Source organism: Scylla paramamosain, chromosome 9 (assembly GCF_035594125.1).
Source record: "Scylla paramamosain isolate STU-SP2022 chromosome 9, ASM3559412v1, whole genome shotgun sequence".
NCBI lineage: Eukaryota > Metazoa > Arthropoda > Malacostraca > Decapoda > Portunidae > Scylla > Scylla paramamosain.
Genome location: NC_087159.1, coordinates 11,053,255 through 11,080,435, shown reverse-complemented (window position 1 = coordinate 11,080,435; position 27,181 = coordinate 11,053,255). Strand labels below are relative to the sequence as shown.

The 27,181-nt window shown below is 38.5% G+C and overlaps 2 protein-coding genes across 6 annotated transcripts in view; one reads left to right on the top strand and one right to left on the bottom strand.

Annotated features, from left to right (window-relative positions):
- LOC135103580 (titin-like) overlaps positions 1-11,128 on the top strand; it is a 51,181-nt gene extending 40,053 nt beyond the window's left edge. For 3 of the 5 annotated variants that reach the window (XR_010270122.1, XM_064010038.1, XM_064010037.1), the window contains exons 10-11: positions 329-560; positions 8,784-11,128. Coding sequence is in view for 2 of the 5 variants with exons in the window: in XM_064010038.1 (XP_063866108.1) it covers positions 329-560; positions 8,784-9,065 (514 nt within the window). In the remaining 3 variants the exon portion in view is untranslated. Of the gene's footprint in view, positions 1-328; positions 561-673; positions 823-8,783 lie in introns of all 5 variants that reach the window. The other 2 variants (XR_010270120.1, XR_010270121.1) reach the window with 2 other exon arrangements.
- An 8,235-nt stretch (positions 11,129-19,363) lies between these two features.
- On the bottom strand, positions 19,364-27,128 carry LOC135103582 (uncharacterized). The gene is made up of 7 exons (XM_064010039.1): positions 26,283-27,128; positions 24,945-25,170; positions 22,030-22,163; positions 20,656-20,826; positions 20,407-20,553; positions 20,058-20,255; positions 19,364-19,811 (listed from the first exon to the last, which is right to left on the bottom strand). The coding sequence occupies exons 1-7, from the start codon at positions 26,604-26,606 to the stop codon at positions 19,536-19,538; spliced, it is 1,476 nt and encodes a 491-aa protein (XP_063866109.1). The 5' UTR covers positions 26,607-27,128; the 3' UTR covers positions 19,364-19,535.
- Between the last annotated feature and the right edge of the window lie 53 nt (positions 27,129-27,181).

The window sequence follows — 27,181 nt, the reverse complement described above, 5'->3', positions numbered from 1 at the left end:
GCCCTTCCAGTGTGTGTGTGTGTATATATATATATATATATATATATATATATATATATATATATATATATATATATATATATATATATATATATATATATATATATATATATATATAAATTTTTTTTTTCCACTCAAGTTTTTCTCAAAAAAAAAAAAAAAAAGCCTGTTGTTTCTTTTCTGATGTGGGAGTATAGACTTGTTATGACATATAAGGTTTACAGGGTGAAATTATCATTAGAGTAGTGATATCTTCTAACTGCATGGCAAAATTAAGAACACTACTTTATGTTTTTTTATTAATCTAATCTTGCATATTATTTGTCAGGAAACTTGAGGAAAACTGGGAGGTGATTCGTAATGAAGGTGTGGCCCTTCTGGGATTGCCAATTCAGGATGGGTTTCGCCCAGAAGCAGAAAACCTTAGGGACATTGGAGACTGGAAGCAGTATGAGTTGTTCACTAAAGGACGTAAGATCACAGCCAACTGTGTGAAAGCTCCAAGGACCTGTTCTCTGATAGAACAGTTTCCAGCAGCTGCAGGCTGTAAAAGAGGGCAGGTAATGGTCCTAAATGTTGTTATATACTTGAAACAGTTCCTACATTAAACTTGATACATTTGAGGAGATTATTAGCAGAGGGATTTATTCACTGCACTGACCATTTTTTTTAGATAAGTATATGTTTCCCCAACCACCAAAGACTGAAAGAGAGCAGTGAGGCAGCCAGAATTAAACACATGGAGTGATTGAAGGTCCCACTATTCAAGGCTGTTAGCAAGCCATACTGGATGCCATCCTGCCTTCACAGTGATAAATAGTGGTAGAGTGGCAAATGAAATATTATCATGTATTTTGAAGGGCCAGGTGACATGCAGCCAATTATTGTATGCATCTCGTGCTGCATGGGCCAGTTTGGACAAGGGAGCGCATTACACTACCTCAGCATAACCCATGCCATGCCATTCTTCTTTCTGCCTGGCTCATCTTCAATTGAAACACAAATGGACAACACACAAGTGGATTGGGTTTTTTTTTTCTTTTTTTTTTCATTGGTATACTCTATTTTTGCCATTATTGTGCCATAATAGGCCTTTGGTTACTCCTCAGATTTGATGAATATGACTATATGCTACTAAAGCAAAATATTTGGGAGTGCTAGTGTGTTGGGGTAGTTTGGGTAATTTTATAGTCATAATGGAAAAGTGCAATCAGAATGGAGTAAACGTGATCTTTTGGATTTCAGAATACAATAGTATTCAAGTCCCTCAGTAACACTACTGCATTGTTGTCCACTCCATCAGCTTCAATTTAAAGCTTTCTACCTCAGTTTATTGCTGAGTCATAAAACCTCAACTGTGTTTTCCTGACTTAAATTTCAGTGCTTTCACCCATTGGCCAATAATCTCCTATGATATTTATTTATTTATTTGTTTGTTTATGTTTATCCAGTTTTAAATCAGAGTGGTGTATTTTTAAGAAATTTTATGAAGTTTACATGTGGAGATATCTGAGGAAAAATTTTCACAATAGATCTTAACTCCCATTTTGTTTATTCTTGTAGAACTGAGTTTATTGAAAATTTTTTTTAGATATAGTAGAATATACGTGATTATGGTTATAAGAGCTTCATAAAGATGGTTAGCTTCAAATCTCATGAAGCATTCTTCCTATACATTATTTTTCTTTCCCAAAGTGACGTCAGCTTTTTTTTTTTTTTTTTTTTTTTTTTTTTTTCATGGCAGCTGTCATTGGCTGGAGCTGCTTACAGATCCTTTTTTCATCATTCTCTGTCTCTCTCTCTCTCTCTCTCTCTCTCTCTCTCTCTCTCTCTCTCTCTCTCTCTCTCTCTCTCTCTCTCTCTCTCTCTCTCTCTCTCTCTCTCTCTCTCTCTCTCTCTCTCTCTCTCTCTCTCTCTCTCTCTCTCTCTCTCTCTCTCTCTCTCTCTCTCTCTCTCTCTCTCTCTCTCTCTCTCTCTCTCTCTCTCTCTCTCTCTCTCTCTCTGTGTGTGTGTGTGTGTGTGTGTGTGTGTGTGTGTGTGTGTATTTACCTAGTTGTATAGTACAGGGTCTGAGCCAAAGCTCAATTAGTCCTGTCTCCATACCCAAATTTGTCCAATCTCTCTTTAAACAATGTGCACACTCTTTGCCGCAACCACCTCTTCTTTTAAGTTATTCCATATTTCAACCGTTCGATGCAGAAAGCTGTATTTCTTAATATCTCCCAAACACATGACTCTTCTTTAATTTCTTCATATGTCCCCTTGTACGTCTATCTCCTTCCTCCACTTTTACAACTAGGTCATCTCTGTCTATCTTCTCCATGCCATTTACTAATTTGAACATTGTTATCAGGTCTCCTCTTTCCCTTCTTTCTTGCAGTGTTGGTAATCCAATTTCTTCCAGTCTTTCCTCGTAACTTAGGTCTTCCAATTCAGGTATCATTTTCGTAGCTGTTCTTTGTATTCTTTCCAATTTCCTTATATCTTTCTTCTTGTGTGGAGACCATACCACTGCTGCGTATTCCAGTTTGGGGCGTATCATGTGTGTTATGATTTTCTTCATCATTTCTTTGTCTAGGTAATTAAATGCCACCCTGATATTTGCTAGCAAATTATTTGTAGAGCCAAATATTCCATTGATGTGTTTTTCTGGTGATAGCGTGTCTTGAATTATTACTCCCAAGTCTTTTTCTTCTTTGCTCTTTGGTATTGTGATTCCTCCCATCTTATACTCCCATGAAGGTCTCCTTTTACGTAATTCTTCCCATCTCCATTACATGGCACTTCTTTATATTGAATTTTAATTTCCATTGTTTACTCCATTCATAAATTCTATCAATATCCCTCTGTAGTTCCTCACAATCCTCTTGGTTCTTTATTACTTTCATCAATTTTGCATCATCTGCAAACATGTTAATGTAGCTATTTAAACCCACCGTCATATCATTTATATAGACCTGAAACATTATAGGCGCCAACACAGACCCTTGTGGTACTCCACTTGTTACTTCGCACCAACTTGATTTATTGTGTGTGTGTGTGTGTGTGTGTTGTACCTAGTTGTGGCATACGGGAGAGGAACTATGCTCTTATTGTCCCATCTGCATAACTATTCTTATCCAGCTTTTCTTTAAAATCATGAATATTCCTTTCACAGACCACATTCCCTTTCAGTCCATTCCATGTTTCCATGATGGAAGCTAAACTTCTGGATGTCCCTTTTGCTTTTAGTTTTCTTCCATGCCCTCTTGTTTCTCTTTCATTCAGGACAAATAGATCTTCCCTCTTCAGTTTTTCCATTCTGCTCAGCATTCTGTATAGTTCTCTCTCATCACTTTTCCAAGGTTGGAAATTGCATCCTTGATAGTCTCTCTCTCTGGTATCATCTTGGTTTCTGTTCTCTGCACTCTTTCCAACTTCCTTATCTCTCTCTCTCTCTCTCTCTCTCTCTCTCTCTCTCTCTCTCTCTCTCTCTCTCTCTCTCTCTCTCTCTCTCTCTCTCTCTCTCTCTCTCTCTCTCTCTCTCTCTCTCTCTCTCTCTCTCTCTCTCTCTCTCTCTCTCTCTCTCCCTCCATGTGGTGACAAAACTACCACTGTATATTATAGTCTTGGATATACCATTGTGATACTATTTTTCTCATAATTTTCTCATCCATATATTCAAAGGCCAATCATATTTCTTAATATGTTAAGAGTTTCACTATTTACTTATTGATATGCTTCTCTGATGAGAGTTTCTGTGAAAATAGCACTCCCAGGTCTTTTTCACTAGTTGTCTTGTTAATTGTTTACTTTCTTATGTTAAACTTTTATCTACACCTATTACTCTTTCCAAGTTCCATCTTTTTACACTTCCCAGGGTTAAATTCCATTTCCCATATATTGCTCCACTCTTCACTTTATCTAGATCCCTTTGCATTTTCTCACATTCTTTGATGTTCTTCACTCTTCTCACTACTTTTGGATCTTCTGCAAAGAGACTCACATAGCATATTGTTTATATGCACCACAAACATTACAGGTGCCAGCACTGATCCTTGGGGGACCCCACTTAATACAGGCCATAACCCTGATGTCTGGTCCCTTATTATTGTTCTCATCTCTGTTCCTAAAGAAATCTTCCATCATTTTAGTAATGCTTCATTTAGACCACATCGATCTTTGCCAATTTCCATGTAAGTCTTGTGGTACCTTTTCAAACACCTTCCTGAAGTCCATGTAAATGCAGTTTGCTTGACCATCTCTCTCTCTTGTATTACATCAATCGCTCTATAGTAATAACACAACAAGTTTGTACAAGATCTACCCTTTCTGAATCCAAATTGGCATTTTGTGAGGATTTCATTATCTTACAAAAACTTGGTCTATTTTTTTATTAATTAATTTATTTTTTTATTATTCTTTCACATACTTTTGCCACCACAGTTGTCAGTGAGACTTGTCTGTAACTAAGTGGGTCTTGTTTGTCACCTCCCTTGAATATAGGCACAATGTTTGTCCTCATATGACACATGTCCTCACATATGATGGTATGTAATTTTTCTGTAGGCTGTTAACTGCATTCTCTTAGTATCCATCACAACACTCCATCCAGTCCTGCTGCTTTCCTTACATCTAGCTTCTTGATCTCCTCAACTTCCTGCACCATTAACTAAATTTCCGTCATTATTCTATTTTCCTGTATGTCTGGTGGTCTGATAAATTCCTTTTTCCTTGTAAAAGTTTGTTGAACATCTTACTTATCATTTCCACCATGTCTTTCAGGCTCTCATGTACAACCCCATCCACCCTTGTTGTCTTTATGCTTTCTTTACTTTTCAATTTGCCATTCACATGTTTTGTAGAAGAGTTTGGGACCTATTACATCTTTTTCATATTGACATTGTTCTTCCTTCAGGATCCTTATGCAATAATTTCTTGCTTGTTTGTAATTATTCTATAAGTTCATTCTTTTTTTCTTTTTCTCCCTTTTTTCCATGATTCCTCATTCTTTCTTCTTGCTATGTCACATATGTTAATAAACCAGGCTTTGTTACCTGCTGTTTTGGTCTTATTTTAGGTACAAATTTCTTTTCACCTTCTCTGTATACTTTAAGAAACCTATCCCATTTTCCTTGGGGCCCCCTGTAACTTTGTAGGACATCTCATCTGCTCCTGAAAAAAAAACTTTGTTGTCAAAGTCTGCCTTGTACAAGTCTTTATTTGCTTGTAGTCTTGTTTGTTGCTTGTAGTGGTTGTTGAGGATGCCCAAGGAGTGCTCAGGGTGCCAGTGGTGTCAGAGAAACAGTAGAATCAATTGGTTGCCATATATAAGTATGAGAATACAAGGGAGCGCCAGCCACTAAGTTCGAATCCCAAGGCTGAGTCAGGCTCAACTGTGGAGCGTGGGACAAGGCGTGCAGGAGACGCCACACAAGATCTCACCAAAACATAAGGGGGACGAGAAGTGTGTTAAAATGAATAAATGACAGCACTATTATAGCCATACTATAGTTCAGTTTTCCAGCATGATATTCTTCATCCCTTTTACATTCTACTTCCTCATTTACTTTAAATTCTATAATAGTATGGTCATTTGTGGTTAGTGGACACTCAACATTCTCAGTTACCTCCAGTTCCTTTCTAAATAAAAGATCCAGTCACTATGTTTCCCCATCCTTTCCAGATCTTATATTCTCTTTTATCCATTGTGTTAATACATTATCCATTGCCAGTTGTAATAACTTATTTCCTTGTGATGACTCTACTCCCTCAGTTCACCACGCCTCCCAGCACACCTCAGTCTCCCATCATTATAACTTTTTCATCTCATAGCATTTGCTCTAGACAGTTCCTTGTGTCTCTTACCATTTCTTCATATTCTTCCATTATGCAGGCATTAGTTGTGGGTGGTACATATGCTGCTTTGAAATGCCATTTTTTCCTTTGTTTTCCTTCCACTCCTATTTTTAAGGCTTTTGCTAGTTTTTTATCACATTTTATCTCAATCACATTTATGCCTTCTTTTTCTTAACTAGAAACATCACTCGTCCTCCTTTCTTATTTCTACTTCTTTTCCATTTGTTGTATCTATTTTGTCTGATGTCCATTGCTTCCAACTCATCATATAACTTTGTTTCTGTAAGGCCCATTATATCAGGATTTTTCTTGCATTTAATTCCCTTATATATTTGTGTATGCCACATTCCAGGTGTCATTTTTTACTTGTTAACTTGTTTCCCTGTCCTCACTCTTGTTCAAATACCACTTCCTCACCTCAAAACTTCAATAATAGAACACCTCCTCCTGCTCTTCCATTTTCTCCTTGTGTTTTACCTTTACTTCTTTTTTCAGTTTAATTAACCATTCTCTCTCCTTTTCATTAAGGTCTCATCTCTACCATATGTTTTTTGTTTCCTCTTTTTTGTCCACCCTCCAGGCTCCTGCCAGAGCCCCCTCAGCATCTCTGTGACAAATTTAATTCACCTGAATTTTCCAATTCTGTGATATTCTTCCACTTCATTCACCAAGCAACTTCCCTCCTTATGTACATTTCCCACCACTTTGTTTACTATCTTTTTAAACTCTTCCCCTTACTACTTTGTTATTCTCCTTATTTTCCATGATCCCAAAGACAATAACACATTTCTTTTTATCCATAGTTTCCCGTACAAGAGATTCATTACTCTTGATTATTTTCACCACCTGTGTTATTTTTGCCTCGTTCAATTACTACTCTATTTTTTCATCAGGATTTGCACTCTCACCTTGCATGGCCTCTCTCATTTGTTTTTCCATATTTTCCACTTTTTTTCTCAAACTTCTTTTCTCCTTCTTGAAGCTTTTTTTCATGCATCTTTCCTCCCACTTAAATTAACAGCAGTTTTAACATTTCCTTCCACTTTCTTTTTATGTTCCTCAGTTTCCTTCACAAAAACATTACATTTACTTTTTAACTTAGTTCATGGCTTTCAATTCATTAATTTCTTTATGCTGATTAGCCTGGGCCTCTTCCATGACTAATTCTTTCAAATAAATTTTCAGTATAATTTTCCAGGTTCAGTAACCTTCTCTGGCACATCTTTGTGTTTACTTCTGTTCTCCCCACCAAATCCTAAGAAAAACCTTCCATTTTTGTTGCTGTACACTATCAACTGATCCTCTGTTGGGTGTAAATAATCCTTTTTGGTCTGGTTCCATGTTCCCTTTATATTCTACTTCCCCACTTCTGTTTTCCTTGCCAATGTTACTGTTTTTTCTTATAGAGACAGTGTTGTGGTCCCCCCTCCCCCCCTCTTCCTATACCATAATAGGCTTATTGTGTGTGTGTGTGTGTGTGTGTGTGTGTGTGTGTGTGTGTGTGTATGTATGTATGTGTGTTTGTGTGCCTGTGTGATTATGAATATAGGCCTCATTTTCATGAAATTAATTATACTTCCTTTCCATGCACACACACACACACACACACACACACACACACACACACACACACACACACACACACACACACACACACACACACAAACACACATACACACGATGAGTGGGATAGATGTATGAGAGGACATACAAAAAAGATTAAGTTGAGTTAATGTCTGAGTGATACCAAGAAATATAGTTTCCTGTACCAAAGCATTAATCTCTGGAATAGTTTTAAGGGAGGAGGTGGTTACAGCTGTTAGTGTGAGTAAATTTAAAGAGAAATTGTAAACTGTACTTGTGGAGACAGGACAAATAAACTTTAATATATATATATATATATATATATATATATATATATATATATATATATATATATATATATATATATATATATATATATATATATATATATATATATATATATATAAAGAGGAATATTATAAAATTAGAAAGAGTACAAAGAGAAGTCACTAAGATGATTATGGAGTTGAGTAAGTCGACCTATGAAGAGATTAAGCATGTTGGAAATTCCTACCATTGAAAATAGGAGAGAGAGCGAGGGGTGGGATTTAATAAACATCTATAGAATGATAAATAGTATGGAAAATGTGGACAAAGAATATTTTATAACTTTAGACACACAGAGTACAAGGGGACACAGTAAGAAGCTAAAGAAAATTAACTGTAAAAGAGACATCAAGAAGTATAGTTTTCCTCACAGAAGTGTGAACAAATGGAATGAACTCAGTGAAGACGTTGTCAATGCTGTAACTGTCCATGCTTTTAAGACCAAACTGCATATATATAGAGATGGGATACTATGAGATTACTCCCCTCCCATAAACCACAACTAAGTAAACACACACACACACACACACACACACACACACACACACACACACACACACACACACACACACACACACACACACCTTACTTTATCTACCTCTAGAAGATTTTTTTTTTTCCAGCTCATTCATCCCTTAAGACTAACTATGACCTTAGTTTCCCTACTTTCTCCTATTTCTGTCTGTTTGTCAGTATGTCTGCTGAATAGAAGACAAAGTTAAATTAGACCTCTCCAATGGATTGTGAATAGATTGCTAGATTGTGAAACAAAGTAAATGTCAGAGAGAGAGAGAGAGAGAGAGAGAGAGAGAGAGAGAGAGAGAGAGAGAGAGAGAGAGAGAGGAGGGGGGACAATTAGGAAAGGATGTGAAGAGAGGATGAAAAATGTGGAGTGGAAGATTGGGGAGCTTGTGGCCAATAATATCTATCTTGTAAAAAACAGGAGTTGACTTACCACTTTGGCCAGAAATATAGGTAATAAAGTGTTTCTTCAAGTGTAAAGCTGAGTATACATAGCATTTAATGTTCATCAGGTCAAGTTCAGCGTGGTGCAGCCACACACCCACGTCCATGCCCACACTGGCCCCACCAACTGCCGCCTTCGAGCCCACCTGGGCCTTGTGGTTCCCAAAGGGGTGCTTTTGAAGGTTGCAGAGAAGACTGTTACGTGGGAGGAAGGGAAGATCTTTGTATTTGATGACAGCTGGGAGCATGAAGTGTGGCATGAGGGAGACTCCCTCCGACTTGTGCTCATTGTAGATGTCTGGCATCCAGAACTCACTGAACATGAGCGCAAAACTCTCTCACCTATTTGATGGGTGTCCTTTGGAGATCTTTCTGTGGCCAGTAGTGTTTCGTGTCCAACAGTGTAGATGAGGTTGAGGGGACACATACCATTAATGTTGTAAGTTTAGATCTGCTTCAAGTACTTAAGTTATTCATTCAGCTTTATACACTTAATTGAGAATACATTAACATTTTCAGCCACTTTTCATATTCAAATTTAAAAAATAAAGTAACTGGGGCATCATTGTCTCAAAAATTGTTTATCCTTAAGAGATTGTATGGGATAAGATGTTAATGGTTTGTCTTTACATAAGCTTTAATTACTGTAGCACAAACATAGATTTGCATGGCTTGGAATCATCCAAGCTGAGAACAATGCTGTAACTGTCCAGTATTGGGACACAGACAAAAATACCATTTTCATGGCCTCCTTATTAATAGTTCTTGGGGATAGCGTATTATGTGAAAACTTCCATATTAATAGCAGTTACTTACCCTTGTAGCACTGCTCTTTATCAGTTTACCTTTCTTAAGATATTTGAGAATTGCACATCTCATAAGAGTGACCTTGTGAGACTTTTCTGAGCTTTGATCTCTAGGTTTATCAGGATTAGTGTGGTGCTTCTTGAGATTTTGTTTTAATACCAGATTTATTTCATCAAATTGGTGCTTTTCATTTCATTTTATGCATTTCATTTGTGCATTTTATGCACAGATTTAATAATAGTTCTTATTCATGTATGAATTTGTTATTTAGTTTTAAAAACTGTCTCAAACAGCCCTATTTTTTTTATTGTTGTTGGTAGTGGATTCTTCCCTGGAGATATCACCAAGGGAAGTGCCACTCTGCCTATGACTGTCTAAAGAGACATAATTACTTGGCTCATTGCTGCATATACTCAAATGCATACTTGCTTGCTCATTCATACTCCACATCAGCCCACTGGATACCTGCTCTAACAGCCTGTCACTTGAGGAAAGTAGCTCATTGTATTTCTTTGAGTACTTCTTTATAACTAGTCTTAAAATGTGAGTATTATTTACAGGTTCTGGTGTAAGGACCAGCTTATGGTCATGGAATACTTCCTAGTGTGCCTTACTGCTGCTCAAGTGTTCAATGCTGGGTGGCCTGATATGTGGCTCACCTCCACATCTCATTCTGGGAAATTATAGTCCTCAACATTTGAAAGAGAAGTTAATGGCCCGGTGGTTAGCATGCTTGACTCACAACTATTGAGAGATCCAGGATTTTAATCTCCTTTCAGGCATAGCTTGTCTCCCTTGAAGCTGGAGCCTCATTTCATATGATGTGTCCCTAAGTAGAAGTGTAACTGCACCATCTCTGTTTGGCAGCAGCTGAAGGCTAGTAGCTCTGCCCTCCTAGATGTGTATGTGTGTGTGTGGTTTTACTTATGACAATAGGAGGAGGAGGAGGAGGTCAGGAATCATGGTCTTTGTGAGTGAGTGTGTGTGCGTGCATGTGTGTGTGTGCACACTTGCAATGAGAGGCAGAAGTGGTTTATGTTGCAGCACAAGTGATAAATGAAATGTAATGTATTTATTATATCTCCTTATTTGGTAATGGACCAAATAATTACCAAGAGACACTGATATAACAGTTAAGAAAGAGCCTTTTGAAAAAAACTAGTATATATGTTGAAAGTAGATATGTAAAGTTACATTTATCACTGAATAATTTGTCATTGATATAATTTTACTTTGGATAAGATCTTGGAAGCATTATAAGATATTTAGGACTTCTTTACCACATAGCAGTATGATGTTAATGAAATGTTTGAATAGTTGTGTTTCATCAAGACACAACTATGTTGTTATTGTAATTTTTGCTAAGAATTGAGAAGATGATAGGATGCAGTGAGTGTGTGCCAGGAGAGGAATGCTCACAGTATTGTTATCATAATCATCTTTATGGAAGAAGCCCTACGTAATGCAAAAGGTTTGTGTGATGGTGATGATGGGATGATTTCCCTTCACTTCTGTGGGGCACAAAGCTGGCTGGGCTGATGATGGTCTGTGTACAAGGATTTTTCTGTAGATGTTTCTCTCTCGCTAAATAAAGAAGAAATATTTACTAATTTTATCGATTATCACGTATGTGACAGGATTGCCAAAGTTCATTCTGTTTTTCTTCACCTTCCAGGGTTCCGCTTTATGACATAAAATAGCAAGATCCATTTAAACTCTGTTATCTCTGTTATGGAATACATAATATGGTTAAGTGATGATACTGGGGAGTGATGAAGGGAGAGGAATGGTTAGGAAGAGTTGAATGGTGCTGGGAGTTGTGGGAGGCAGTAAAGGAATGCTAGAGAATAGCATAAATATTAACTGGAATTGATTGTATGATTTGGTCATTATAAATTACTTGATCATAAGAAGTATCATAACAGTTTACTCATCTGTTACTGAACTGATGGTACCATTGCTGGTGCCTACTTCTGGATGTGTTTTGGTGAATTGCCACTCTACCTGATGTATACATTATATTGCCTTATGTCCCAGCCAAGTAAGTATAATTTCATTTAACAGCTATGGATTGCTCTTGCCTTCACCTTTGGCTTATTTTTTATGGCCCTAATTGTCTGGTGCCACTGTGTGGTTGAGCTATCCCATGCCACTGATGTTCTTCACCCAAGACTTTTTGATGTCTGGAAATATTATTAGGTAGGTTGTTGTTAGGTACTCTTAATTTATTTTGTTCTTTAGTTTCCTAACTGAGGTTTCCAAGGAGTACAATACAATAATGATTTCAGTTGTGTCAAAATCTGTGCATATCCTAACCCATACCTCTGTACAGGGTGTCCTGCAAGTTAAGGTACATATTTCAGGATTTGATAGTTCAAGTTGAAAATACTCAATACACATATGCTGTGCTTTGCTTTATTTTGTGAGAAATTCACAAGTAAGTTGTGTGTTGCAGGAACTGCTCACCCAGGTGGGTCTCCACCTCCTTTTCCTCCTCAGCTCACTACGTGCTCGAGTGGTGTCACATGGCATTAAGTGATCATTGTGCACAATCTTTGCAGTTAAAGTCTTAAAGGAAAGAGTAAGTATATGACAGATTAAATTTTTATATGTCAGTGGTTGTTAAGTGCTACTTTTTAAACATACATGGCAACTTACCAGCTTCATGACGACCTAGTGTTTCTGCACTCCTGTAAGTGTCCCTTGAAATTATTTGATATTCTTTCTAATTGATATCAAATTGTGCTATGTTCAATGAATTTTGCCCCTTTATGTATTTGTGTTTGTATTCTTGTACTGATGATGGGGTTTTGTATTGTCTGTACAATACCAGCTTGAGGTGCTTCATTATGTTCAGCTGCTGCAAAAGTACCAGGGAAACATCCTTTCTCATGGAAATGCTGACACACTGTAGAATACTCTGTTATCTGGGTATCTTCTGGGTACTTGTGTGTGCCCATGCTGCTCCAACATGGGCATTCCCATCACAGAATGAATATCATGTCATGAATATGATCACATCAATATCATGTCCAAATATCCAATGTTACTGAATGTGAAAGGCATCTTCACTGTAGCAAAAAGATGCACTGGCAGTCAGCTGATTGATGAGGAATGTCACTTACATGTCAAGACATCAACTGTCTTTTTTTTTTTTTTTTTTTTTTACGTAGGAGGGACACTGGCCAAGGGCAACAAAAATCCAATAAAAAAATGCCCACTGAAATGCCAGTCCCATAAAAGGATCCAAAGCAGTAGTCAAAAATTGAAGGATAAGTGTCTTGAAACCTCCCTCTTGAAGGAATTCAAGTCATAGGAAGGTGGAAATACAGAAGCAGGCAGGGAGTTCCAGACTTTACCAGAGAAAGGGATGAATGATTGAGAATACTGATTAACTCTTGCATTAGAGAGGTGGGCAGAAAAGGGGTGAGAAAAAAGAAAGTCTTGTGCAGCAAGTCTGTGGGAGGAGGGGAGACATGCAGTTAGCAAGATCAGAAGAGCAGTTAGCATGAAAATAGTGGTAGAAGACAGCTAGAGATGCAACATTGCGGTGATGAGAGAGAGGCTGAAGACAGTCAGAGGAGAGGAGTTGATGAGACGAAAAGCTTTTGATTCCACCCTGTCTAGAAGAGCAGTATGAGTGGAACCCCCCCCACCCCCCCCAGACATGTGAAGCTTACTCCATACATGGACGGATAAGGTCCTTGTACAGAGTTAGCAGCTGGGGGGGGTGAGAAAAACTGGCGGAGATTTCTCAGAACGCTTAACTTCATAGAAGCTGTTTTAGCTAGAGATGAGATGTGAAGTTTCCAGTTCAGATTATAAGTAAAGGACAGACTGAGGATGTTCAGTGTAGAAGAGGGGGACAGATGAGTGTCATTGAAGAAGAGAGGATAGTTGTCTGGAAGGTTGTGTTGAGTTGATAGATGGAGGAATTGAGTTTTTGAGGCATTGAACAATACCAAGTTTGCTCTGCCCCAATCAGAAATTTTAGAAAGATCAGAAGTCAAGCGTTCTGTGGCTTCCCTGCATGAAATGTTTACTTCCTGAAGGGTTGGACGTCTATGAAAAGACGTGGAAAAGTGCAGGGTGGTATCATCAGCGTAGGAGTGGATAGGACAAGAAGTTTGGTTTAGAAGATCATTAATGAATAATAAGAAGAGAGTGGGTGACAGGACAGAATCATGAGGAACACCACTGTTAATAGATTAAGGAGAAGAACAGTGACTGTCTACCACAGCAGCAGTAGAACGGTCAGAAAGAAAACTTGAGATGAAGTTACAGAGAGAAGGATAGAAGCCGTAGGAGGGTAGTTTGGAAATCAAAGCTTTGTGCCAGACTCTATCAAAAGCTTTTGATATGTCCAAGGCAACAGCAAAAGTTTCACCAAAATCTCTAAAAGAGGATGACCAAGACTCAGTAAGGAAAGCCAGAAGATCACCAGTAGAGCGGCCTTGACAACCCATACTGGTGATCAGATAGAAGGTTGTGAAGTGATAGATGTTTAAGAATCTTCTTGTTGAGGATATATTAAAAAACTTTAGATAGGCAGGAAATTAAAGCAATAGGACAGTAGTTTGAGGGATTAGAACAGTCACCAGAAGGATTAGAGGTCAGGAAAAGGTCAAGAATGTTGGGTGTATCTCCAAGACGGTCAGGAATAAGAGTAGGGTGTTGCACCAATTGCTCTAGTTCATGGAGGATAGCAAAGTTGAAGGCTAGTTCACAAGGATGGTCATTGAAGGGAGAGGAAAGCCAAAGCTGGTGGTGAACATTGAAGTCTCCAAGAATGGAGATCTCAGCAAAAGGGAAGAGGGTCAGAATGTGCTCCACTTTGGAAGTTAAGTAGTCAAAGAATTTCTTATAGTCAGAGGAGTTAGGTGAGAGGTATACAGCACAGATAAATGTAGTTTGAGAGTGACTCTGTAGTCGTAGCCAGGTAATGGAAAACTCGGAAGATTCAAGAGCGTGGGCACAAGAGCAGGTTAAGTCATTGCGCACATAAACACAACATCCAGCTTTGGATCGAAAATGAGGGTAGAGAAAGTAGGAGGGAATAGAAAAGGGGCTACTGTCAGTTGCCTCAGACTCCTGAGTTTCAGTGAGGAAAAGATGAGGTTTAGAGGAGGAAAGGTGGTGTTCTACAGATTGAAAATTAGATCTTAGACTGCGAATGTTGCAGAAGTTAATGAAGAAAAAGTTGAGGGGGTGTCAAAACACTTAGGATCGTCGACAGAAAGGCAGTCTGACCTGGGGACATTTATGATCCCCTCCCCAGATGGGTACTCCGAGGCTGGTGTAGGAGTCACCATGATAATTTTGAAATTTTCAAGTGAAGGGTGTGTGTGTTATTAGGTGCTTGTAGTTTTGTGTGGAGGAAGAGAGTTGTCTTTAGAGGGCAGGCTGTGACTTTCCCCTTGTGTTGTGAGACACAAAGGGAAACATTCAGTGAGGTCACAGCTGGGTTTAATGATAAGTTCACAGCACCCCCTGAACAGTGCTTTAGACCTCACTGGGAGTAATTATCGTTTTGGCAGGTGTCTACTATTGGATGTTAAGGGGGTGACAGCTGCAGTGAGTTGCCATGTATGTTTAAGAGTAGCATTTAACAACCACTGTATTGCTGTGTTACTTGTACATTTTCTTCACTGACACATACAAAAATTTAATCTGTCATTTGCTAACTTTCCTGTAAGGCTTTGATTGTGTAGACTGTACACAAACAATGATCACTTAATACTGTGCAGCACCACTCAAGTACGTAGCGAGCCAAGGAGAGGAGGAAGGAGGCGGAGACCCACCCAGGTGAGCGGTTCCCACAACACAAAACTTACATGTTAATTTCTCACAAAATAAAGCAAAACAACATATGTATGTGGAGTGTCTTCAACTTAGAATTACTCGAACTATCAAATCTCGAAGTATGTACCTAAACTCGCAGGACACCGTTTTATAAATAGGTGTTTCAGGATTCAGTGAGATTAGAGGAGCCCTGTGATATTAACTGATGTATGTACAGATTTTGAATTTTAATCATGGTAAATATTGAGAAGAGTTGCACGACTCTATTTTCTATATTTTTCATCTCCTACCTCCTAGAATGTTGAGGACCTGGTGGGAAAACAGGCTTTTTGTGTGGAGAAAGCTAAAATATGGGCAAGTACTGCCTCTTACCACCAAAAATAAATAGGTGGCAGCTGCCTACCATTGCTGCTGTTGTGTTGGCTGCCATGTTCTTAATCTTGCTTTTGCTCCTGCAGTAGGGTTGGCAATGATACCTATGGAAAAAATCTTCAGAAATCTGTAGTTGACCTCACTTGAGTGATCTAAAGCCTCCATCACACATGCAAGATTCTCTTCATGACAGCATCAAGAATAGCATATTTGGTGCAGTTGTGAGACTTGGTGATGATTATTGGTCTGTCATGATAGCATCATGAGAGTGTCATGATGGTGTCATGACAGATCTATGATCATCCCAACATCATGACTGCTATGACATCAAGATTTGTAAAATTTTGAAATTTAACTAATTTTTGATGTCACAAAAATGTGATGATGGGCAAGACAGTCATGACCAAGTCATGACAGTCATGATGGTGTCATGATAGTATCAATTATATTCATTCCTCTGGGTGACGAAGGGAAATATAAAAAGGGATGGGATGCCACCAGAGACCTCAGTTGTGCAAGTACCTGCATGAGTCACATTCTGCAGCACCTTCACATCAATGTAAGTTGGTGCTACTGTGTGAGCTGAGGTTGCAGGCCATCCATACCCAGACACTGGTAGTGAAATACAGAGCTCACGTGCAAAAAAGAAAATAAAGGACGAGGTGACCAAATGGCAATGAAGGTAGAGATCTTTGTGGGTGTGCTCCTGAATAACCAAGAGAATATGGTATGGTCAGTGGGAGCACCTGTTGCAGGAACTGATCACCGAGGACAAGACTATGACAAGGCTATGACTATTAGCTCTGTCATGACACTTACAATATATTTATAGGTCTATTTTGACGCATGTGCTGTCTATGTAGTTCTATTGTGACGCATTCTTAGATCCATCGTGATGCAGTATTCTGAATTGTCCAACAACTATCAGAATTATTAGCTCTGTCATGGCGCACTATTAAGTTTGTCATGACACAGTCATGACAGTCATAACGACTGTCATAATGTTTTTTCATCATGATTGCATCACAACAGACCTATGACTTTCATGATTGTGTCACAACAAACCTATGACCATCACAACATCACAAATAGGAAATAGAGCCTCACAACTCTTCTTAATAATTATCTTAAAGATTTATATTCCATAAAAGAAAGATGACTTACTGTGTGGTTTTTTCAATTAGCTCTTTGTTTTGTTATATATAATATTTTATTGCTAGTTTCAGAGATGGCCTCAGGAACTGGAAAATCTTAAGGGAGTATTTTTCAATGAGGCTTCACTTTTTATGTGAAATCAGTTTTAACACTGAATTTTTAATTAGCATATTTTAATTAAAGTTACTGCTTCTTACTTTGGCTCTGAGTTAGAGATGAATCTCTGTCACTTGGGCCAACCTCATCTGTCTTGTATAGTTTCTTGTCTTCAAGTTCCTCTTTTTCTGGCATGTATCTATCCAATGTTTCCTTAACTGCATCTCTCCATCTTTTCCTGGGTCTTCCCCTTGGTCTGTTAAGGTTTGGTGCCCATTCCCATCTTTTGGCAATTCTTCCCTTGTCCATCCTCTCAAGATGTCCCAATCACCTCAACTGAGCTGTGTTTATTTTTCTCAACACTGAGACAGCTCCATCATCTTTGATTTTATTATTTCAGCCTTTATCTCTTCTTGTCTTTTATGTTTTTAGTCTTAAAACTCTCATCTCTGCTGCTTGTATTCTGCTTCTCTTCTTATGTTATCCATATTTCAGAGCCATACATTAGAGTTGAAATCAAAACACTTTCAAACATAATTTTCTTTGATTAAAACAGTGTAAAAAGGTAGGATAGCAATATTATAAATAAGAACAGTTGGCTCTTTTAGAATTAGGAAAAGATTGTAATCACTGCTTTTCTTTGTAAAACCAGCTACATCATGTTAGGCATATACTGCAAGATGTTGCAGTGTGTGTAGTTGATGGGACATGCATAAATTGTTTTAGTGTGAGAGGATCATTAGATGCTGGGTTCCATTGGCTTTAAGCTGGTCCTGGTTGAAGATCTTTCTAAAGCACACTAATTTTTGTAGTTGATTTCCATGTAATGAATGCATTGGCTAATCCATTAATACTTGCTGGGCCTTGGACACACACACGCACTCTGTATATAACATAGTCCCAATATACAAAGGGGGAAATGAAATGGAACCATTAAATTACAAACCAGTGTCATTAAAGTATTGTAACCAAGCTTTGTGAAATAGTAATTAAAGATAGGTGGGTGCAATATTTAGAAGATGAAAAGATAATTACAGAAAAGCAATTTGGATTCAGGAAAGGGAGATCCTGTGTCACAAATCTACTGAGCTTTTATACAAGAGTAATAGATTGAGTGCAAGAGAAGGACAGATGGGTTGATGTAATATACCTGGATCTCAAAAAAAGCATTTGATAAAGTTCCCCATAAAAGTCTTACATGGAAGTCAGAGAATGAAAGAGGACTAAAGGGAGCAACATTGAAATGAATGGATGATTATTTACAAGGGAGGAATATGAGAATAGTAATCAGAGACTAATCCAAGTTGGTGCGGTGACAAGTTGAGTGCCGCAAGGATGTGTTGGCACCTGTTATGTTTCAAATATATGTAAATGATATGACAGAGGATCTAAATAGTTATATAAATCTTCTTGATGATGATGCAAAAATAATGAAAATAATAAAGGATGAAAATGACTGCAAGGAGTTACAAAAGGATATTGACAAGATACATGCATGGAGCTAAAGATGAAAACTAGAATTTAATGTCAAAAAATGTCATGTGTTAGAAATAGGAAAAAGTAAAAAGAGACCTTCATGGAATTACAAAATGAGAGGAGAAATAATAATGAAAAGTAATGAAGAAAAAGATTTGGGAGTAATGATCCAGTACACACTATCACCTGAAAGGCACATAAATGGAATATTTGGCTCTACATACAACTTTTTAACAAATGTTAGGGTGGTGTTTGACTATTAAGATAAAGAAATTATGAAGAAAATTATAACAAGCATGATACAGCCTAAATTGGGCTCCACATAGAAAAAAAGATATACGGAATCTGGAAAGAATACAGAGGATAGTGACAAAGATGGTACCAGAATTGAAAAACTTAAGCTATGAAGAAAGACTTGAAGAGATGGGATTACAAACATTACAAGAAAAAAGAGAAAGAGAAGACCTGATAACAATGTACAAATTAGTAAACAATATAGAAAGAATAGACAGAAATTACTTGGAACCATAAATGGAGAAGGGAGAGGGACGAATGAGGGAGTGTGGGAAGAAAATAAGTAGAGTGGATGTTCGAGTGACATCAACAAATACAGCCTCCCGTATCAAACTATTGAAATCTGGAATGATTTGAAGGAAGAGGTGGTTATGGCAAACAGTGTACACATGTTTAAAGAGAAACTGGGTAAATGTGGTTATGGAGACAGGACAAATGAGCTTTAGCTCAAGGCCTGTACAATGCAACTAGACACACATACACACAGATTCACATACTAACAAAACTTACAAACACAAGGCATATTTCATCTGTTCATTTGACAAAAAAAAAAAAAAAAAGTAAAATAAAAAAGAATAAATAAATAAATAAATAAATAAAAATCTTTGACTTGCTATATATGCAATGGAAGTCTATAAAACAATGATGGGCATTTCACTTCATTATGATGCTTAATTACATTCTGATGATTTATACAGTTAATTTTCAGTGCTATAAAGTGGTGGAAAAAATGTGGTTTTGCTTCCGTAGTTTGTGAAATACTAATAATCTTATATGGTTTAATCCAGTCATCAATAGTCCTCTACTGCACACTGGAGCTACAGTGTTGTTCTGTCACAGGCTCGATTTGATACATTGCTTTGCACCATGTTAACCTCCTGCTGGTTAGCTTGATATTGTGCTGAAGATGAGACACCATTGTAGGAATGGAAGTTATTTTGGCTCTGGTTCTGTAGTTTGTTGTTTTCCCTCCACCGGTAAAGGATACCACCAGCAGCCAGTACTAGCAGTAAAAGTATGGCTAGTAGTACCCAAGTGCTGTGGCTGAAGACTATGGTAGTGAGAGGCACATCCACATTCACAACTTTAAACATCTGATGGAAAACAGAGAAAGACAAAGATAAAGAATATGGATAAATGTAGAAAATCTATATACAGCACATGATGTCTCATAACACACACACACACACACACACACACACACACACACACACACACACACACACACACACACACATATATATATATATATATATATATATATATATATATATATATATATATATATATATATATATATATATATATATATATATATATATATATATATATAGTATCACCTGAGAGAGGCCACAGGAGGCTGAAAATGGATTGAATGAGAGTTCATCGAGAAGTTCAGTTCTATTTTTGTCAAGTGTAATGTAGATCATATTTGTGTCCATCTCAGTTAAATTCTGACACTGGATTCCCTGCAGTGATGCCTCCCCTGCTGCTTGCACCAAATTTCCTTGGAACTTTAAATCGCGACTCACACTGATCTGCAAAATTTAACTTGGGTTTTACTCCTCCCCTCCCCCTGAAAAGAACATTTTTGTAGAGTATTGGCTCAAAAGTCAAGTGAAGGCAGTAATTTTTATTTCATTCTACAATATATGGTCCAAATGAGAGAAAGAGGTACATAGCACTCACTTTAAGGGCTCCATCCTCCAAGTTCTTAAAAATGTTATTTTTGATGGTTACAGCAACATCTCCCTGGGCTGTGATGCCACCACGGCCTACCTGACTCACTAAGCAGTCCTTCACCTCCACTTTATGAGTATTCTCCCTCTTACTGGCCTGCAAAAAGAACACACATAAGTAATAATACATGAGTTGTGTGCATATAAGTATGTGTGTGTGTGTGTGTGTGTGTGTGTGTGTGTGTGTGTGTGTGTTTACCTTATGAGTGAGATTGAAGGAACCAGGACCAAGCGAATGTATGGTAACGTTGTTAAGGACAAGGCCATTCCAGCGATGTACATCCCGCTGGCTCAGCAGGAAAGAACCCTCTGCTGCCACTGGGCCCTCCACCTTATCCACCAATGAGTCTTCCAGCACTATGTACCGCACCTGCATAATTACCCATCACATTGCTTGATATTAGACTTTATATGTTTTAAAAATCTTGTAGTTGATCTAAGTGCAATGCATGTGAATAGCTGATGATATGGGAAGTAAAAGGAACTTCAGAGAATGATGGATCAATTTTATAGTGTGTGTACAAGATGATAAAATGGATGCAGGGAAAAGTGTGGTGATAGTTTTTGAGAAGAAGAAAGTGGATGTGTGTGACTATAGATTTTATAAGGTGAGTGTGCCAACAGTTGGAAAGTGTGAGGTGGCTATGGTAGAGGTGTAACTGGAGGTGAAAGGTTTATGAAAGTGGGAACTGTTACATCAACATGGAAAGGTGTTGAAGTAAGAGAAAAGGCTGTGAAGGTTAAGTATCTCACAAAATATCACTTGCAAAGGTTTTAAAAGAGAGAAATGGCTCCATGGATGAAAAGAAAGGTTTAAGAAAATACTATTCAACTGCCGATATTGATGTATGGATTGAAGACTTGGATATGAAATAGGGTACAGCTGCATGTCAAGAGTGCACGTTAGGGAGATGAGTTACATTTGAGTGATATGTACAGTGTCAAGATGAGAGGGAAAGAGCAATGAATACATATGAGATGTTATGTGCATCTGTGCAAATGGAGTTGGTAGAATAAAAAAAAAAAAAAACTTTGCTACATTGAGATGAAGGCAAGGGTTTGTAAAGAAAGTGTATGAGAGTGAAACTGAAGATGCTAGCAGGAGAGGAAAGTCACATGGAAGGTAGAAAGATAACACAAAGAATGTGAAAGGCATTACTAAAGACACAGAATTTGAACAATAAGAGAATGTTAGGGTAGGGAGAAATGGAGGTTCTTCGGCCTTCACAAAGAGTTAGAGAAAACAGACTATGAAATTTGTTAAAAAAACAAACTAAGTGATGTGGGTGATGCCATATACAATGTGGACTAGAATTAAATTCATAACACCACACAATATAATTATAAACAAGATTGTGATAAGTCACCTAGATGTGATGATTTTTTTTTTTCAGTGTTCATATGCTTTTCTTGCTGCAAGATTTTTTTTTTTTTGGCAAGCAGCACTTGCAATCTTTTATTTTGCGCAATCTTTTATTTTGCGTGAAAAGGCAGTACTGCTGCATATTTTTACATAGTAAACTACTACTATTACTGCTACTTCTAGCTACTACCGAAATCAGGAGTTACTTGCCTTGAAAACGGCATTCAGCACGCCACGACGCACAATGCCTACTTGGCTGTGCTTGATGAGGAGGCTGGCAGTGAATCTGTCTCTCAGTAAATTAGCAGGGACTTCAGGTACCTGGCAGCCCACCAATCCGATTCCTGCAGAAACAGTGCGTTTTTTTTTTTTTTTTTTTTTTTATATGAATTGAGATGTCATCGACATTTGGATAGATGGACTTTCATGAGCAAGTGAGCATATTGTCATCAGCAGATTAACACAATGAATGTTACTAATTTGAAACCTGTTTGGATACTAATTTTACGGGGATAAGAAAACTCAAATAACTAATTGGAATAAGAAAAGAAAATTTGACAAAAATGGTCAGCGTCCAATAATAGGCAAGTGACAATAAGAATTTTTGTAAAATACCTAGGATCAAGAAAGAAGCATAATGTTTAATACGAGTTATTGTTTTACAGGAAATGATAGTTACTGAATATTTGTTAATGAAAATACTGAGAGCATATTTAGGCATTCATCAGCAGATTGACATAATGGTATATTTCAACTTTTTTTTTTTATTTGTTGAATTTTTTCTATTATTTCTTATAGAATTTAAAATATGACGTAAAGTTTGTCACCTGTAAGAGCCTTTTACCAGACGATATTGTTGCGGCGCGGTGTATCGTTGGCAACAATGGCAGTAGTGAAGATGCATTGCAGTTCTGCAGAAGCTACAAGCCTTGTACCGTGTGTGTGTGTGTGTGTAGAGAGAGATAGAGAGAGAGAGAGTACTGGGTTATCAGTAGTGCAACGAGAACCAGCACCACCGCGTTACCAGCAAAACTGAGAGACAAGTACCTGTGAGGCTGTGGGCGGCTTGTCTGACCACTACGAGAGCTAGTTGCAACTTTTGGTGTTTACAGTAGTGTGATATAACCGTAAGAGAGTGACGTGCGGTTTCTCTGTGCATTGTGTTGTACTGTGTTCTGTAGCGACAGTGTGTTGCTCAGTGTGGCGCTATACTGCTGTGTGCTGAAATTGTCTCTGTAAATAAGTCAGCCTGAGTGCGTAAGCTTGCCTCGTCGCTTTCTGGACAACGAACCCGAGAACGCTGTAGTGCATTGCCACTCACCTGTAAGTGAGTGAGATTCCTGAAACTGCAGAAGAGGCGGGCACAACAATATGGAAGAAACTTAAATCCTTGCCCGACTGGCTCTTTTTGCCGATGGCAAAATCATGAGTATGCCGTGCACACTTTCTTCGATGATATGACAGTATTTCTCTTAATGTCTGAGGATGACGTCCAGAATTATGATATGCCTTTTTCTCTTTAAATACTCTTGAAACCGTTGGGGGAAGTATACATTCATGTTTGAGGCTTTTCATGAATAAAATAATTTGCGTGCGTGCAGTGTGTTCGCTGAAGCGTGCAAGTTTATCCATTACTGTTAGCAGTGATGGAAGTAATAGTAATATTTATATTTTAGGGGTTAGGCTAGTGTTTGAGCTGTGAGCTACCCGAAACGAGGCTTCACATAGCGCCAGCACAAACAGACGAGTCCGACACAAGTACGAGTTACCAGGTATGCCTGTTGACCTTGAAAATGGATGAAGAAAATAATGAAACTATTGATGAAGATACTGATAGAGATTAAAAGAGAGGAAGCCAAGGGAGGAAAATTAAGGAGTGTGACATACGGATTGGTTCATGAGGGAAGTGGAGTTGAGGCTTCCGAAATCTGGTGACCCGCTTCGGTTACCTTACGAGTATTCGTTCACCGCGATTGGGGAAATGTGTACTGTCATGCTTCCTTCCTGCCTCCTTTCGTCTCCATCTTACAACATATAGTCATCCCATTGTCTCGAAATTAGCTGGATTAGGGGTTTCCGAAAATTTACCTTAATCCCTGCCACATCACCAATAAGCTCGCCAATCCACCCGAAAAGTTTAACAGCAGTGCCCACCAATTTCTCGATTTCCTCCCTCGACCGCCATTCACTTTAGACTTTCCAAAGTGTAACTCGCTTGAAAAAATAAACAAATAAAATAATATAAATAAATAAATCAACACTTCTGCATTTCGTGAACTTTAGATATATCAACAGTAGTCCACCATACGTGACGATTTATTGATATCACTGATTACCATAACAAAAACAAGAGTCACGCAAGTGTAGATGAGACAGTATTTAGTGCTGAGCTGACCTTATGCTATAGAGTCAAGTGTAGTAAGATATATTTTGGGCAGTACTGTCTGACTTTATTATGGCTTCAGAAGAACAAAATGTTCTTGTATTCCGTCTAAACTATTCATGAGCTGTTCAACTTCGTTTTCTTATTTGGGGATACGTACTCGATGCATCCATTGTTCCCCCTGTATGTCACCAGTTTACTTTATCAACAAAGAATAGAGAACGACACTTTTATGGCAATGTTGTTACATGACATGCCAACTCTTTTGTATTTATTAAACTGTTATCTGCAGCACCAACATATGTCAGAGCAGTGTGTAACCATTATTATTGAATATCCAGCTGCCTACTTGGAACACACACACACACACACACACACACACACACACACACACACACACATATATATATATATATATATATATATATATATATATATATATATATATATATATATATATATATATATATATATATATATATATATATATATATATATATATATCAAGGATTTATTTTTTCCCGCAACACAAATCTACGGCTAATATTTGCATACTTTCATATAACTCTATAGACTAGAGAATTTTGCAACATTTGATATAGTTGCATGGCGTGGACAAACATGTAGTGTGTGCGTGCCAAGTAGTTAAGACATGCAGAGGTCGCATTTATCACGACCATAATAAAATGTGAGTTAGACAATCAGGGGTAATGGAAACCTTTTGTTGGCGACACACTCTTACCGATGAAAGTGGAGAAGGAGTGTGACAGGTGGCGGTAGATGTGTGGTGCGGAGGACAAGGTAACGGTGCCACAGTTCCAGAGATCGAGTCCCACTGACAATATCTTGAGCCACTCCTCGAGGAAGCCCTGCGTCACCCTCACACTGGTGGCGTTGCTGACCCGCACAGAGGCACTCAGAGCTTTAGACTTTGCGAATGGGTACAGGTTCTCCGTCAGGTCTACGTCCTGTAGGGGGTGAAGCATTAAGCACACACACACACACACACACACACACACACACACACACACACACACACACACACACACACACACACACACACACACACACACACAACACACACACACACACACACACACACACTCACACACAGCTGTGATAAACATTACAGGCAAAAATACGTCTTATATCGTGACTTCATCATCCTCTACCACAGTTACACCAGCTTTCTCATCATCATCATCATCATTAATTCCCTTTTGGTCACACGTTCCACAGCTGCTAGGAAGAATGTTGTCATCGCGTTCCTCACTCATCGTAAAGACTACAATTGTGAGGCGAGAGGGGACCAGGAACCCCCTCCTGTGTATTCTTATTCCCACAGTGAGACAAGTCGTGATGTGTTTTCATTTCTATGCGTCTCTAGGGGGAGAGGGATATGAGTCAAGCTATACTACTACTACTACTACTACTACTGCATCAACAACGGTTGCCACTACTGCTATTATTTTTGTTTTATATTATCTACATAAGCTTACCCTTCGTGGCATCGAAGTAAGAAAAAGGAAAATATATGTACTACTAAAATATAAGCATGAAAAAGGAGAGAGAGAAAAAAGAAAACGTAAAAGGAGGAGGAGGAGGAGGAGAAAAAGAAGAACAAGAACAAGAAAACTTCTTCAGAACGTATATAAAATTTCCGGAAAGTGAAGAAGAGGGAAGATCTCTTTTTTTTCTGTTGTCTCTTACGACAGACGGAGATTAGAGATAGTAAATAATCGTGGAAGAATGGTTCCCAGCCCTCTGTCACTATCGTTCGAAATTGTGTCCGGCTCTGCACAGGCAATACGTATCCATGATTCATGTGCGTCATGGCTGCTATAAAGCTTTAGTGATTGGCACACTTATTCTTGAGCTTATAATTATTATATTATATTTGTAATATATTTAATAGTAATCTACATATTTATACACCATTCGGTTCGGGAGATAGTCCAGACAAGACCTTATGCTTTGTCTCATTGTGAGAATAGGAATGCAAAGGGTGGTATGTTTCACCATGTTTTCCCCCTTCTCTCTGAGCCCTTTGTGAGCCACATAGGCATAGCACTACGCTCACCTCCTTCTTCTGGAAATCACACTTGATGGTGATCTGGGAGCCACTGCGAACATTTTCCGTGATGCACTGGCAATATCTGTCCTTTCCGTTCTGTGGGGGACACCTGGCTTCCAGTGAACAGCACGGGCCCACCTGTAGCATTACCACCACCGCCACTACGGCCACCAGCCACCGCGACATCCTGCACGTGGTGCTGGAGGTTCTCACTAGGAGGGACGTGTGTGGTGTCGTTCTTTTTCCTGCACAGCCCCACCACGAACTCAGGATCACCTCCACATCCTGACGCGGAGAATGCACATCACTTACTCTCCGAAGCGGCAGCATTTTTCTTTCAGACAGCAGACACAGGTAATGTCACACTATATTCCTCCCTTCCACACCTTATCAGTCCTTGTTATTCCTGCGCTGGGAGCATCATCATAAGTTCTTAAAGCGAAGTTCACTTTAGTTAAGAATGTACTAATATTAGGAACAATCCTGTTACCTATTTCACATTCCAGGGGGCTGAGATCTGTCCCTTACAGTGGTGTCTGTCCTTCATCGAGAGGGTTCGTGAACATTAGCAAGGGCAAAGAGTTAGTCTTGAGGGGGGCGATAAGAAAAGGTAAAAGGGATACCGACAAACGCCGCAAGTCGGAGAGTACACCGGGGAAGAGAATAATATCTCTGTGCGCCCGCTGCTCGCTGCGCCACGGCCGATTGCACTAAGGGGTTCCCGTCAGACTACAGCGCTCCTCGGGGTTGTTAGATGCTCTCCGCTGCCTGACAGACCCCTGCTACCCATGCTTATATCTCACAAAGTTTTCCTTTTAAAGTAATGCTCACGATATTAGGAAAACTTGAGTGCACAGTTAAATGCTAGTTATCGAAATGCCTAAGTAAATCGTCTATATATATTT

Coding starts and splice junctions, on each gene's coding strand:
- LOC135103582 (XM_064010039.1), bottom strand. CDS start 26,606: ATGCTGCCGCTTCGGAGAGTAAGTGATGTGCATTCTCCGCGTCAGGAT. Junction 20,554..20,655: donor CCTTCAATCTCACTCATAAG/GTAAACACACAC, acceptor TTCTTTTTGCAG/GCCAGTAAGAGGGAGAATAC. Junction 19,812..20,057: donor CCTCCTGTGGCCTCTCTCAG/GTGATACTATAT, acceptor GTTTTCCATCAG/ATGTTTAAAGTTGTGAATGT.